At 32.6% G+C, this 14,018-nt stretch overlaps 2 protein-coding genes across 4 annotated transcripts; both read left to right on the forward strand.

The window, feature by feature from the left end:
* The first annotated feature begins 2,537 nt into the window (after positions 1-2,537).
* On the forward strand, positions 2,538-6,094 carry LOC107077680 (T-cell surface antigen CD2-like). The gene is made up of 5 exons (XM_069195559.1): positions 2,538-2,591; positions 3,845-4,138; positions 4,528-4,776; positions 5,077-5,208; positions 5,868-6,094. Exons 2-4 carry the CDS (start codon positions 3,946-3,948, stop codon positions 5,205-5,207), a joined length of 573 nt encoding a protein of 190 aa, XP_069051660.1. The 5' UTR covers positions 2,538-2,591; positions 3,845-3,945; the 3' UTR covers position 5,208; positions 5,868-6,094.
* Positions 6,095-9,208: 3,114 nt separating this feature from the next.
* On the forward strand, positions 9,209-13,937 carry LOC107077665 (platelet-derived growth factor receptor alpha-like). 3 transcript variants are annotated; one of them, XM_069196110.1, is made up of 6 exons: positions 9,209-10,087; positions 10,671-10,970; positions 11,649-11,945; positions 12,463-12,696; positions 12,965-13,073; positions 13,507-13,937. In XM_069196110.1, exons 1-6 carry the CDS (start codon positions 9,961-9,963, stop codon positions 13,538-13,540), a joined length of 1,101 nt encoding a protein of 366 aa, XP_069052211.1. In that variant the 5' UTR covers positions 9,209-9,960; the 3' UTR covers positions 13,541-13,937. The 3 variants fall into 3 exon arrangements, with proteins under 3 accessions (XP_069052211.1, XP_015205150.2, XP_015205149.2); XM_015349663.2 differs by having other exon boundaries at positions 9,215-10,087; positions 12,960-13,073; XM_015349664.2 differs by lacking the exon at positions 12,965-13,073 and having other exon boundaries at positions 9,213-10,087.
* Positions 13,938-14,018: the final 81 nt, after the last annotated feature.

The following is a 14,018-nucleotide window of genomic DNA, read 5'->3' on the forward strand; positions in this document are numbered from 1 at the left end:
GCATGTTAATCATCAGTCATTAAAAAGTTGGTATATTTTATGAAAGCAAGATTGCTCAGTTGGACAAAAGTATACAACCTACCTTTATCAGAAATATTTATGCATCAAAGCCTTTACAGAAGATATTACTAATAGTATTAATAATGAATGACTTTGGACAAGCTGTAAACTCAAAGTATTACGCTGGTCCACATTCTTTCTAACTGTCATTTTAAACGAAAATACTTTTAGTTTTTTCTTTGACAAACACCACAGCATTTCGTGGATAATTTCTTTAGCACATTTGTACAAGCACTTGGAATCTGTCCAAGCCCTACTTTGTCAGGTATTTTCTTTTACTGCAACGGACATAAAAACTCCCTTGCTTTTAACAGAGAGTTTCATAATTTCTAACCACGAAAATTATTTAAACTGCGACACTTATCATTCAACCAGAGCTCAAAATATCACAAGGATCCTCTAGAGCACATCAAAGACTGTATTAAAAGATACTTGTATCAGATACATGAGAATCCAGGCTTTTTTATTAACGCTTTCTTTTCCGTATACCAGATATTATGGAACCACTTCAGAAGGGTGTCAATCAGTCAGATTCCACGAATCGGTACTTCAAAGAAAAAATACACACCAGTATTCCATTTCTCCCTAAACATTTTAAGCATCGAAGTCTTTAACTAACATGTGAAATAGTGTGTAAAAAAGTGGTAGTTTTAAGCTTTTCTGCTAATATAATACGGAATCGCAAATCTAAAGAAATTAATAATGATATGATTATATTTGTGTACTGCAACAGGGCTGTGTAGGGCTGTTTTGCCTCACAATCAGACAAATGCAACATGAATTGGGCTGTGTAGTCTTCTAAGTATCTTAATAAACTTTCACATAGCTTTCTCCCCGTTTAGATTTATTTTTCTTGGGATCTTGGGATCAAACGTGGAAAGATTAGATTGTAATCATTTTTATTTTTAAATACATTTTAGAAAAGTGTAATCTATACTAAAAAGCTGTACACCACCTGCTATAAAGATACATATTGTAATACTTTCGGGCTCAGATAGGACGGATACAAGAACTCAGACTTGTGGAGTTAAAGCAAATTAAAGCCTTGATTTTATATATCACCTTTAAAAGTGGCATCTCAAAGCAATAAAGATTACAAAGTAAATACCCAACACCAATTGTACCCATCTGTCATGTTAATAAAGACCTTTAAATTGAATTGAATTTTATTACTTGTTTTTCAGGAAGTTAAAAAAACACTTGAATTACTTATCCAGTCTCTTGAAATAAAATTATTTTTCAAGCAATGCAACTAACGTCGGGCAACGTGTTTTTTTTAATCCAACATTGACAGCCACATCTTAAATCTTGTCAGTCAGGTCTTTTTTCTCTATTAGAATTGTGGCAATTCAAACAACTTGGGATAACAAGTTGTCTCAAAGTCACCGAGCTCACAGAGCTTCAACAACAGATGACAATTTCCTTAGTCCTTCCTTAGTCTTCCTGAAATTGTCAGATTATGAGTGAATAAAAGCATTTTATTAAAAACACATTTGGGTTTTTTGGTAGCTATATTATGTATTTTTCATATGTAAGATATAATGATGTGTTACTGCTTACACATTGCACGACTTTAAAAGCTAGAAAAACAGGTTTCTTTAAAGTACCGGGACCAGCCATATACTGTATGTTTATGTTCCAAAATTAATATCGTTTATGGCCTTCACACGCGTTACAGTATGCTCCTATTCTTTTTATGCTCAGCTACTAAGATTTCCCTTCAGTGGTAAAATTCCATATAAATATTCAATTCTAAAACGGGCACAGTAAAGACATTTAAATCTTTCTACGACCGACCAATGCACCACGAGTGCCCCTGTTGGTCAACCAATCACGTACCGCAGTATTTTGCGTCATGATGCGCGAGGCCGTAGCCAATTACCCGCAGTACGTGTCTGTGCCCCATACTTTGAGTGGCTGCATCTGTATAGTCAAATACTACTTAGAATACTACATAGAATTAATGTCCATATTGGTATCTGTAAATTAGATGTGCCATTAGGTCTTTACAGGTTCATTGAATAAAAAGAGTTTTAAAAAGGTGTTAGGAGTTTCTACAAAACAAATCCATCAATTTGAGTTTTCTGTGTTACAGAAGGTTTAGCGTTCATGATTGCACAGTAATGCATTGTATAACAAAGCTTAAACAAGGAAGAAAAATGGCTAAAGATGATCCCGTAGCTGGACTGGCAGTTCAGAAATAAACCCTAAAATCATGAAGTTCATGAGAACACCGTTTAACATATTGTTGATAAATTAGAGGTCAAGTACTATTGTGTGTAGCTTCTTAATGGGTTTTACCCATTTCAAATACTGCACAAGGCCTTTTAAGCTATTAATACGTAGGAACCAAATAAGCCTACAGTGTACTGTACATTGAAGATGCTAATTTCTTTTCGCTGTTTCTTCCGGTTTCAAATCCACCTTTGAAAAAGTAGCTTTCAATTTATTTAACTTCCCCACAAAGACTGTAGCAATGGAGAGGAATGCATGGTTATGTCTGATCTACTCTCTTGCATTGTTATTACGAGGTAACCTTTAATTTTATTTTCGTTTTAATGGGATTGGTATTGCTGGAATGATAAAAGCAATGGCAAAATCTTGCAGGCAGATATAGAGAATTAGAGTGATATTTGTAGTATTAGTATTATTTTGTAATGTACTACATGCAAAATAATACAACAAAATACTGTAGATAAAATACTGGCTATATGCATAACAATATTTTACCAGGTACAGTATTTTTTTATTATTTCCATTCCAGGTATTCTCTTTAAATTTAAAAGTGGTGCAGTAACACACTGTTGTAAAAATTCAGTAAATTGTAAATTTTGGCAGTAAATAGTAATTCTTGTCATAATCAAATTCAATGTGAAATTGTTCACAAATAATCAACCTTTAAGATAATACAAATATAACCCATTTCTGAGGTACAGTTTCAATAGAATAAAATCTGATTCCTTTATTCTTTTTGATAACTTCATTAGATCTAAAAGTCTAAATCTAACTTCATTAGATCTAAAAGTTATAAAATAATAATGCTCAATTAATTAAAGAAATTCCTATTGTGCGTATGAATATAAGTTGTAGATCAGGAAAATTGATGCTTTGGTATTATTAATTTGATTCATTAATTGGAGTATTAAGTCCAGGACAATCAAATTATTAGATTATAGGATATTTGATAAAATATTACATCAATTTAGCAGTCTTTTTTATGATTATGGAAATGGAATTAAATCAATTTACAATAAATCCATATTGCTTAAACATCATAATTTTAAAGAATCCATCACCAGGTCTTATTACTGATTTAAACTATAAACCTGTGTTTTATGTTTTTAGGAAGACATTCATGCCACTGATAAATTGAATATCTAATATTATCTTTTAAAAAATAAAGATAATAAAGCTGCTTCTGCTGATAACAATTCAGAGATGGGGATTATTAGGAAGTAATGACTGGTAAGAGCCAGAGGGAGTTTTGTTCAGGACACACGGGTAACACCCCTACTATTTTTGAAAAATGTCCTGAGATTTTTATGACCATGGAGAGCCTCAGTTTTACGTTTCGTCCAACTTGAAGTTCTGATAGGCGGGTGGGTCAATATTATTTTTTTTTTCTGTTATCCACATATTTGTCTCAGTCTTTTGGACTTGTCATCCATACAGTATCCATCTTGGAAGTGGCTTTGGGTGTAGATTTCATTTTTCTATTGTATTGTCTTGTAAACTATTAAATAACCTAACAAGGAATACGATTTAACCCTTTTGTGTGCTGCAGACAGCAGAGCCTTTCCAAATCTCTATGCGGCGACGGGCAGTACAGTCTACCTGACTGTGGACAATGGTACCCAATTAAACTTCCATGAATTCGTCTGGTATATGAAAACTTTCAGAGTGGCCAAGTTGAGAAATTCTACTGTTCACTATTATGGGAGGCAAGGTGAAATCTTTTTGAATGGGACTCTCAGACTGGACAATGTTAGCAAAAATGATACTGGAGAGATTACAGCTAAATTGTTTGACGAAAATGGAAAACATATCCTCCAAATCAAATATCATCTCATTGTTACAGGTAAGCTGTTACAACACAGGCCTGCATTTATGGTGAATTAATCAAGCAACATTAATGAAAGTAAATTAAACAGATAGTTATTTTTCTATCAGTAACCATTTTGGCATTAAATTCTACCTTAGAATAATAGCAAGGATGTGTGAGGAAGTAACTACTGTACACCCTTTTCACACTAAAGCAGCAATTTTATATGGATTACTATGTAGAGTATATGCAGCTTCCTAAATTTAAATGTTATTAGGAATACAATTGTATGACCTTTTTAATAGCATTGGACAGTATTGTAAAATGATTTTCAACCTGAAAAGACAATATTCATTTAAATGTAAACTGTATTAACCACACAAAAAAGGGTAAAATAAATAATGATTTCCCTCTCGTTTTTCCAGATCCAGTGTCTCAGCCTATCATAGAATATACCTGTTCACAAGGACAATCGGAGTTTCACTGCTCTGTAGAGAGTGACAATCCCTTGTATTCGTGGAGTTTTAATAACAAGCCATTGCTTGGTGTTGGCATTTTTCATAATGTTGAAAACCATAAACTCAGTTTAAGGAATTCTTCTGGCAGAGTCACTTGCACTGTTTCAAATAATGTCACCCAAAATAAGAGTGAAACCCTTGATTTTTCTTGTACAGGTAAGCCACTTTCCACTCATTCAGATTTTTGAGTTAAATAGAATAATCACGTTGAACATCTCACTATACGTGTAATTTAGAAAAGAGTAAATTTGTCCTAAATAAATAACTACTAAGATGTGTTCACATTCTGTTGCCATGTCAACACTGCAGCAGATATTTTATTAACTTGGTTTTGTAAAGCCTGTGGTTGAAATAGAGTTACTTTGGATAGTATTTTTTTCTTCTGTTCATCTGTTTTAATACATGTGAATTAATTCTTAATCGTATTTAATCTTAATCATGTTTAATCTTAAACAGGTGAAGATTCAATGCAGGTGACCGGAAGTGGCTGGTGTATTGGAATTAAATTTTCAGCCATTGTGCTTATTTGCATGATAGCATCTGCATTTCACATCTATACTCGAAAACAGAATAAGCAGAATATTTGAAGTAAGTATTATATTTTTCTGAAAAAATCGTAACTCCTTCAGTTCTGTCCTTTGTTTCCAGTATTTTCATCCAAAATTGTCGTATTGTTCTTGTTCTAAATGTTATATTTAGATTGTATTCTATTATTATGAGTCTGTGACAGATATTTAATTTGAAAATGTGAGTTGAACAAATACAATCCTTTCAAAAAGATAAAAAAGACTTCATTGAAGCGCTATTTCATTAACTTTATTCTGAGGGGAAAAGTTAACAGAGTCTACCTGTAACACATGTAGAAGCTGGTTGATTTATTACAGTACATACAGTAATTTATATCACAAGCAAGGATTAAGTGCAATTTCACCTTTTTGTAAGAAGTATATCCTCAAATGCATCTTTAAAAAATAAACATGTCACAAATAAAACAATTTAGCCGATTTTGCATTTCTGGTAACACAAATATATACTTATATATACTATATACTTTTTCATAAAATTCAAGAAGTTGTCATATTTGTGTCTGATGTTTTAAAGTTTGAAAAAAAAACTTTCACATTTTCATTGCTATATGTTTGTGCATTGACTGTTTAATTATGTTTTCTTAAAAGTAGATATTTTGCATATGGCTGACCACAACATCATCAGTTTTATTTTACAATGTTAAAAAAAATTTGTTCTAGGTGCAAACTACAGTGACATTGCCAGGATCAGAAAACTCCATTTCAGGATGATGTAATGTGCTTTGGTTTTTTAATAGTTTTGTCAACCTTCTACATATTATGGACATATCTGTGGTTATGAAATAAAACAAGTCTTTAAATAATATAATGTTGCCTTATGTGAAAATGAAAACACTCTTCGATTTCTGAAACAGACTGGAGTTTTACTTAAAAGGAAAATTATACCTTTTCTGTGTCTGGGATGTAGTAAACAATGAAGAATATGCACTTACTGTACATGCCAAAAATATAAAGTGTATGTTAACAAAAAGTTACTTGAGTCAAAACCTACTGTAAGTGAACTTATATCTCAATATCTCAATATCTCACCCAGTGTGGGTGTTTGCTGCAGCTTCAACCATGGACAAAACCAATGTTTCCCATTGGAACATTTTGCCTTTTTTCTTGTGGATATTTGCTTTATGAGTACAGCAATGTAAATCATCACCCCTTTGATGCACAACACAAGATCTGTCTAAAGCCATCTGGGTTTGGTGGAAGGCCTTTAGCCTAAAAGAACACATCATTTTAGTTCAGTCTGTAAGACTAATGTAAGTATTGGTTTTATCATAAATAATCAAGGTAAAATAGCTACAGCTGGGGAAGCTCCATATGAATGTACTCTGAAGGTACAGTATTTCTGTTTCTCACTTCCTTTAAACACTTTCAGTTTTGGTCCTCGTCCACTCTGTCATTGATCCCAAAGCAGGGGGAGCCTTGCACTTGTATTCGATCTAGGAGAAACAGAGATTGGAAAAGATCACGTTCATTAAGATCTTGTTATGAGATAATGAATCCAATGAAATGCATTGAAAGTGGGCAAAGAGCAAGACTGTATAGCTCTTAGAAAGAAGTGGGCTACACTGTCATGACAGAATTAGACCCTACACCTTTTCAGAAGGTTACTTTTCTGAGGGGTAAAAGCAAATTGGACTTAAAGTGCTAAGGTTATGTTAGTCATATGAAAATGACCAATTATTAAACTTTTCAGATGGAAAAGTATACAAATCACGAAGGTGTGCACATTTTTTTTGACATTACCGTTGTTGACATTTTGGTAAAAGATTGTTACTGAAGTACACCCAAAATGAGTAGCTCACGGTTATTCATTTCTACAGAATAATAAACCCATAAAACAGATGATGAACTTGATTTTCTCACCTTGCTTTCTTTTCATTCTGAACTGATGAATGATGAAAATGATGAGAAGGACTGAGACGATTGCTTGGAAAACACTGTGTGTTACCACATAAGCAAAGACAAACACAGGTGCTTCTCCTGTTAAACAAACAAAAAATGTTTTTAATGTGATCATTCTGAGACAATTGTCTTGTTTGAACAATTCACAACTAATAGAAAAACAGATATTAAGAATACAAACTCATTCATGGTTATTTATTACAATGTTTGTGAGTTAATAAGGTAGTTGATTCATGGTTATGTTATGTGTATTGTGTACTGTATAGCCCACAGAAAAAGCTAAGAAAATTAAGAGGTTCTTAGCTCAAAAGCCCAACAGTAGAAAGTAGTGTGGAAATTAAATATTTTGAAATTCTGAATAACTGAATCTGTATGTCCTTCAGCTGTGGGTCCCTTAGCAGTATTGTTCAGAATCAAAACCCAAATATATATCAAACGCATCTCCCTGTTGTACAAAAAGTTAATCCAACTCCAGGATGGCCACTTAGACTGTTTAACATTTACACACTAAAAAAGTAACTATCAATTTTTGAAAAAGATAAAATCTCATCATAAAGATGCCACGCACAACTGCAAAAAAAAAGATTTTACTTTGACCTGTCAAGAAATAGGTTACCTCTTAACTGGAGCCGAAAGTCTTTCTTGTAAACATTCTTCCCATTGGTGTCATAAATCTCCACTGTGTAAAGTCCTTTATCAATTTCACGAGCTTGCTCCACTTTGAGAGTCCCATTTGCAAAAACCTCTGCCCTGTTCATGAAATCAGCAAAGGTCCAGGACTGTGACTCCCTAAACCGCGCAATACGATTTTCCTCTTTCTTCCAGATGATGTCAGATATATTCGGAAGATTTCCACTGTCCAGGATGAACCATACAGAATCTCCAAGATTTCCATAAACAGAGGAAGGTGTGCTGATCCATTCATCAGTACCTTAATAGAAGAGCATACTGTAACTCAGACTTAGGATGCTAGCAATATATCGTCTGAGGAATCTTAATGCAGTATATAGTTTTAAAGAAATACGAAGCAAAAAAAATCCAAATTATTCAGATTTGGAAAATCCCTTTTATTCAAAGCAAACATCACATGTGATGAAAAATCTATTGTACTTTTCTTTTAGATATTGTCCTGTATATTGGGAGGTAGATGTACATTGGGCATTTTTATTGGTATCATTAGGTGAAATAAATACTTCTTAGCCATGTCTTTTTTAAATTAGTTTTAAAAACATTTTTTTGCTTTACATCTTATCCATTTACTTTTTTTTTCACTTTACTTACCTGTAATTCTTAAGAAGTAAGAAATAAAGAAGATGGAAACAACACGGCAAACCATTTTCATCAAAATGAACAAAAATGACAAGAAAGTTTTTTTTAGTATATGGACTGTCTTAGGAAGTTAGTGGAAAGCTGCTTTCATAAAATGACTTATCATCCTCTTTAAAAGAAAACAAATATTTTAAACAATGTCCTCTCTGTTACGTGCTATACTCTTAAGTTAAATAGGGAACATACAGAGAAAAAACAAGCACTCATCCAAACCACTGTAATGAGAAACAATAGAAAAAAATATCAAAAGAAAATTAAAGATTTAGAAAAAAATACTTGTAATATGTAAAAATTATATAGTCATTGTTACAATACTGTTAATACTGTCACTGAAGAACTCTCATTTACAAAAGATCTCACTGCATGTACAGGATTGTAAGTGTAATGAGCTTACAGCGCTGAATAACTATGTATTTCTCTGGGGATATTTTTGTAAAGTATCTAATTTTAACCATGTACAAACCACAGCAGACTTAAAATGTCATTTGCTGTCTAAATTTGTGTATGTAATATTCACACTAACAGACAAAGTTTAATCGTTAATCAGCAGCACAAACTTGCAGATGTGTGCAAATGATTGTAAGTTACTGTATATCACGTTACTTTGCAAAAAATAATAATCTGCATGGACAAAAGCATTCACTCAATTATTTAAATAGTTCATGTCTGCAAACATTACTTTTAGTAGTAGAGGGTAGATAACAACTGAAACAAAATACTAGTATTTTCCTAGTAACTCAATTTTTTGTCATCTGATTTTTTCAATGAATTTACTGTATTTACATTTTTGTATTCGTACTGTATTTGTATTTGTTGTGCATTGCGGTGTTGCCATGTTATTTTGAACCCATCTCACATGCTCAGAAACCATCAATTTAATTACAGCAAAGGAACTGCGTAAGACTGACTAAAATCTGGCCACTGACTGATATACATTTGTTGTGGGCTCATGTCAAAAGTGCACAATCGGGTAAATGATAGAGAGAAGAGAAGCAGTAGATACAGTAACTTGGTAAAAGCTGCAAAATGTTTGCATTCTGTAAATTAATGGACACATCTATTACTAGAAATAATTTGTCAATACTTTGTCAGGATTAGTTTTCTTATATGTAAGCTATTTCAAATTCAAAAACGTTTTAAGTCATAAATTATATAGACTTTTTTAAACAAAATACATTGGTTTTGAAGCCTACCATTGTATTTTTTTTTTCAAAAATGAAAATGTGTTTCTCTTGCTTTGTAATTTAGTCAGGAATTAGTGTAATGCTTTATTATTTTGGGTGGCACTGTTGCTGTACATGGTGTGATACTGTAGAGTTCCAGAAGTTATGTTCCTATAGCTTGTTTGCTGAGTTGGTTTAAAAAAACGTAGTACGTGAGCTTATGGGTTTATTAAATACTTATCAAACTCTTATGAGAAGCACTATTTGTACTTTTAGGTTCCTATAGTGGTATAAATAACAAAGTATCACTTCTTTGTAAATCAGCAGCAATGGAGCACTGATAGTCTGTGGTTTTTTAAAGAATGTCAATAACTACAGTTCTCACCACATACGTAGCAGAGCTCTGTTTCATTTCATCTTCCTTTGCTTTTATGATGGTACCGTATCGTCCTCTTTTGCTGGTCTGGAATATATTGTCTTTTTTTTATGGTAAGCAAAATTTCAATTACATTTTTCATTTATATTGAACATTGATGTATTTGCAATCTGTTTTAGAAACAAAATATGTTTGTAAATTATATTGTATAATATTTCTTAGATATTGAATTATGTTTTACAAAATGCAAATTATTGCAATATTTTCAGAAAAAAAAATTGTATGCATTGTCCTGGACTTGTCAATTTTAAGGAGTGCATAGTTTGAGAATCCTTTTGTAATTATGATGATAAGTTTGGGTTTTATATTATCATTGATCAAAATTGATTTAATTGTATATACTTGTATATATACTTGAATATAATTGTATTAACAAACATTAATATTAAAGTACAGTATGTAAAACGAAGACAATGTGCACAATCAGGTCATTTTCACTTTTTTGTTGTGAAAAGTCTGATCTGATGAGCAATCCTTACATTAAAGAATCACTTGTGGACAAACACTAGTCACTTCTTACCAATTATGTAATCAAAACCTGTAGTTAAATTCCAGTTACCCACGTTAATACATCAGCACTGTATAACTGAAAGCTCTTTACTCAGATTAAAATTGAGTACTTTGTGTTTTTTGTAGCAAACAGCAGTGAAGAAACATTGATTTTTGGAAAACTTGGAGAGTCAGTAGCCCTTCCCTTTGGGTCAGAGATCAGGGAGTATTCTGATGTGAAGCTGACAAAAGGCAATAGTTTTGTTTTCAAACATAAAAATGAAAAGAGTTCTTTCGGTTCAAGCTACAAAAACCGAACGACATTCAATGAAAATGGGACAATCGTTCTGGAGAGAACTGTGATAGGCGATGCAGGAGAGTATAAGCTGCAGGCTTATAAAAAAGGGAAACTGGTGTACAATGCCAGTGTCCATTTAATCATTCAGTGTAAGTATCATTCTATTCAGCTATTCCTATATTCTACACATTTCTTCTTTGCATTATAAGCATCTGCTTCTTGAAAAATGAAACACTGTGTCACAATCGGAATGGTCATTTCTGATAGGAAGAGACATGTAAAGTAGTTCCCAGTTTTGCAGTTGTCTAGAGCAGATGAGGATTGAGGAAGTCAGATTTCAGGGGAAAACAAAAGATTATGCATAAGACAAGACAATGTAATATGGCAATTTTTAAAAACATATAGAACATTTCTTCAAAAGTATTTTAATGATACAGTAAATAGAATGGTCTTAGTTTAAAGACATTTTCTAAAGAAGGTCTTTGGTCATATTATAATTCTTGATTAGAATGAATGAACACTAATTATAAAGCACTTTAAAGAATTCAAAATCATATATGTATATGATAATATATACTGTATAATTATAAATTATGTATAATTTTATTAAAATTAAAACTGTAAAACTAAGCCTGAGTTTTAAATCATATACTGTACACTCTCACCAGTTTAATACTCTTATGTTGAAAAATTCTGAATCATGCCAGTTTCCCAGAACTGCTTCCTAACATCTATTTTCAATATTGCTCCAGAATTAAATACTGCTGTTTACTGTGAATTTATTTATTTTTATTCTTTGTTTTGATGTGTGTGTTTTGGTGCTGCAGGTGTAACAGAATTACCTTTTGTTTATGGAGATTTGGGATTTTCCGTAACCCTCTTCGATGGAAATGTGGATTTTCAAAATATTTCTAATGCAAAGTGGAAAAAAGGAGACACTCTGGTGGCTCAATTTGTGCATTCCCACCCTCAGTATAATGGAGAGTTCCAACATGGAACAGAGGTCTTCCAAAATGGGACCCTGAAAATGCAGCACGCTGAGGAAAACGATGCTGGAAATTACACTCTGGAAGTTTCTAATGGAGATATCCTTCATAAATGGACAACACAGTTATTCGTAATTGGTAATCTTGAAACCACAGGCATGAACAAAATGAGATAGCCATTAATTTTAGAGAGAAATTTCAAGTATGTGATATTTGTAAATTAATGTACATGCATTTGCATGCATTAAAAGCTACAGTAATGCCTCTTAGGATCATGCCATTTCAGAAAGCTGCAGTATAGTATTTTTTAGATGAATTTACTCATTTTTATTCAGGAGTATTATATGTTACCTTGTGAGTCTTGTCTTGTGCTGTAGTTAACATTCTCATTTCTTTCAGGAAACAGAAATTAGATTCCTTTGATCACCTGCCTTCTAGAAATCAAATGAGCTAGATGAGAAAAATGGCTTGGTCTCACCTCACTTATACTATCATGTGCACATTCAAAGTATAGTCTTTTTCTAAACTTATTTTGCAAATAAAATTAATTAACCTTGGCAACCAGTACGTTTGATAATGGAAATGGTATAGAATGTAACATAATGGTGTTCTAATAGGGAAGATCACATTGGAATAACCTCTGTTTTTCCTGCAGTACACAGGCCTGTAATAGAGCACACGTGTATACCTGGTGGTGAAGCTGAGTTCAGATGCTCTGTAAAAAGCAATGCAGACCCTTTTATTGAATGGACTCTGAATGGAAGCCCACTTGAAAATAGAAGCGGAAACCAGACTGTAGTTTTAGGTCATTTTCATGGGCAATTAGTCTGTGCTGTAAAACACTACAGTAGCATAAGTCAGAGTGATTCTGTCTCATTTCCTTGTGTAGGTAAGCACAATATTTCTTCTGAATATACTGAGAAGCTGTTATCAGAAAGATTTAGTCAATTTGTAACTTCCAATTTGTGAGAAATCTTAAATTACATTAGAAAACAAGGCTTAGTTTCAATAAGGTGCGGATTAAAACAGATATACAGAACATACTTAGAAATATAAATGGGCAATTGTACCTGTAGTATTAATAATTTTAAAATGTTTATTGTTACTTTAAAGATGACAAAGCACTACTGTTGTCTTTTTTTGTTTCCAAAGATCAGAAATGGGGTTTGTTACTCTTTGTTCCCATTGGCATTTCGCTGCTGATAATATTCAGTTTAGCTGGATACTGCCTGGCAAAAAAATGTCCATGTCGTCAACAAGATTTATGTAAGGACACAAGCAATTTTCAATTAATTTATTATGTTTCTCAAACTTCCTAAAAGGGTTCTATAATTGAGATATGCATTTGCAAACATGTGAATAAGGAGTTAACACGTGTTGAATATTGATCATTATTCATCAGTAACGTTTTGTGAATTCTAAAGCAACTCCAGTAAATTAAAGTACCAGTGGAGTAAAGCAAAGGTTTTCTTTGTGTCTTTCCCAGACATGGGGAAATTCTCTGTCAGAAGAAATTCAAAACCAACAGCCAGCTTTAAGGATTTTTAAACCACACTTAGCAAGTTCTAGATTTCTCTTCTCCTTTCTTATACTCTATTCTACCTGAGCTGCAAAATAACTTTTTTTGCTCAATGTAAAAATCACACTGCAATAAACATTTACTAATTATTATGTTTATCGATTTATGTACATCTTCTAGTCTTTCCGAACAATGCACAGACAAGGTTATATGAAGAACAAAAAATGGAAGATTGCATTCAGCATTGCCAGGAAGGCAAAATAGAAGATTGCACACAGAATTGTCAAGAAGGTGAAATGGAAGATTGCACACAGAATTGTCAAGAAGGTGAAATGGAAGATTGCACACAGAATTGCCAGGAAAGTGAAATGGAAGATTGCACACAGAATTGCCAAGAAGGCGAAATGGAAGATTTTCCAAGCCCACCACCAGAGGCTGAATGTGAAGTATTCAGTACCACTCAATTCCTCTCCACGTTTACAAAGTAAAGTTTAATACAACTTGCATATTCAATATTGTTAAATGCAAATATAATTAAAGCTTGTCTTCATTCTCCCTCATTTTATTGCAAATAAAGAGATCTTGATGGAATAAATAATGGAAAGGAATGACATCTTAAATGTTTGGTTACTACATTATTGCACATAATTGCTAACAGCCTTATGTGCATATAATCTCTTATTCATTTAACA

This window comes from Lepisosteus oculatus, chromosome 11 (genome assembly GCF_040954835.1).
Source record: "Lepisosteus oculatus isolate fLepOcu1 chromosome 11, fLepOcu1.hap2, whole genome shotgun sequence".
Lineage (NCBI taxonomy): Eukaryota > Metazoa > Chordata > Actinopteri > Semionotiformes > Lepisosteidae > Lepisosteus > Lepisosteus oculatus.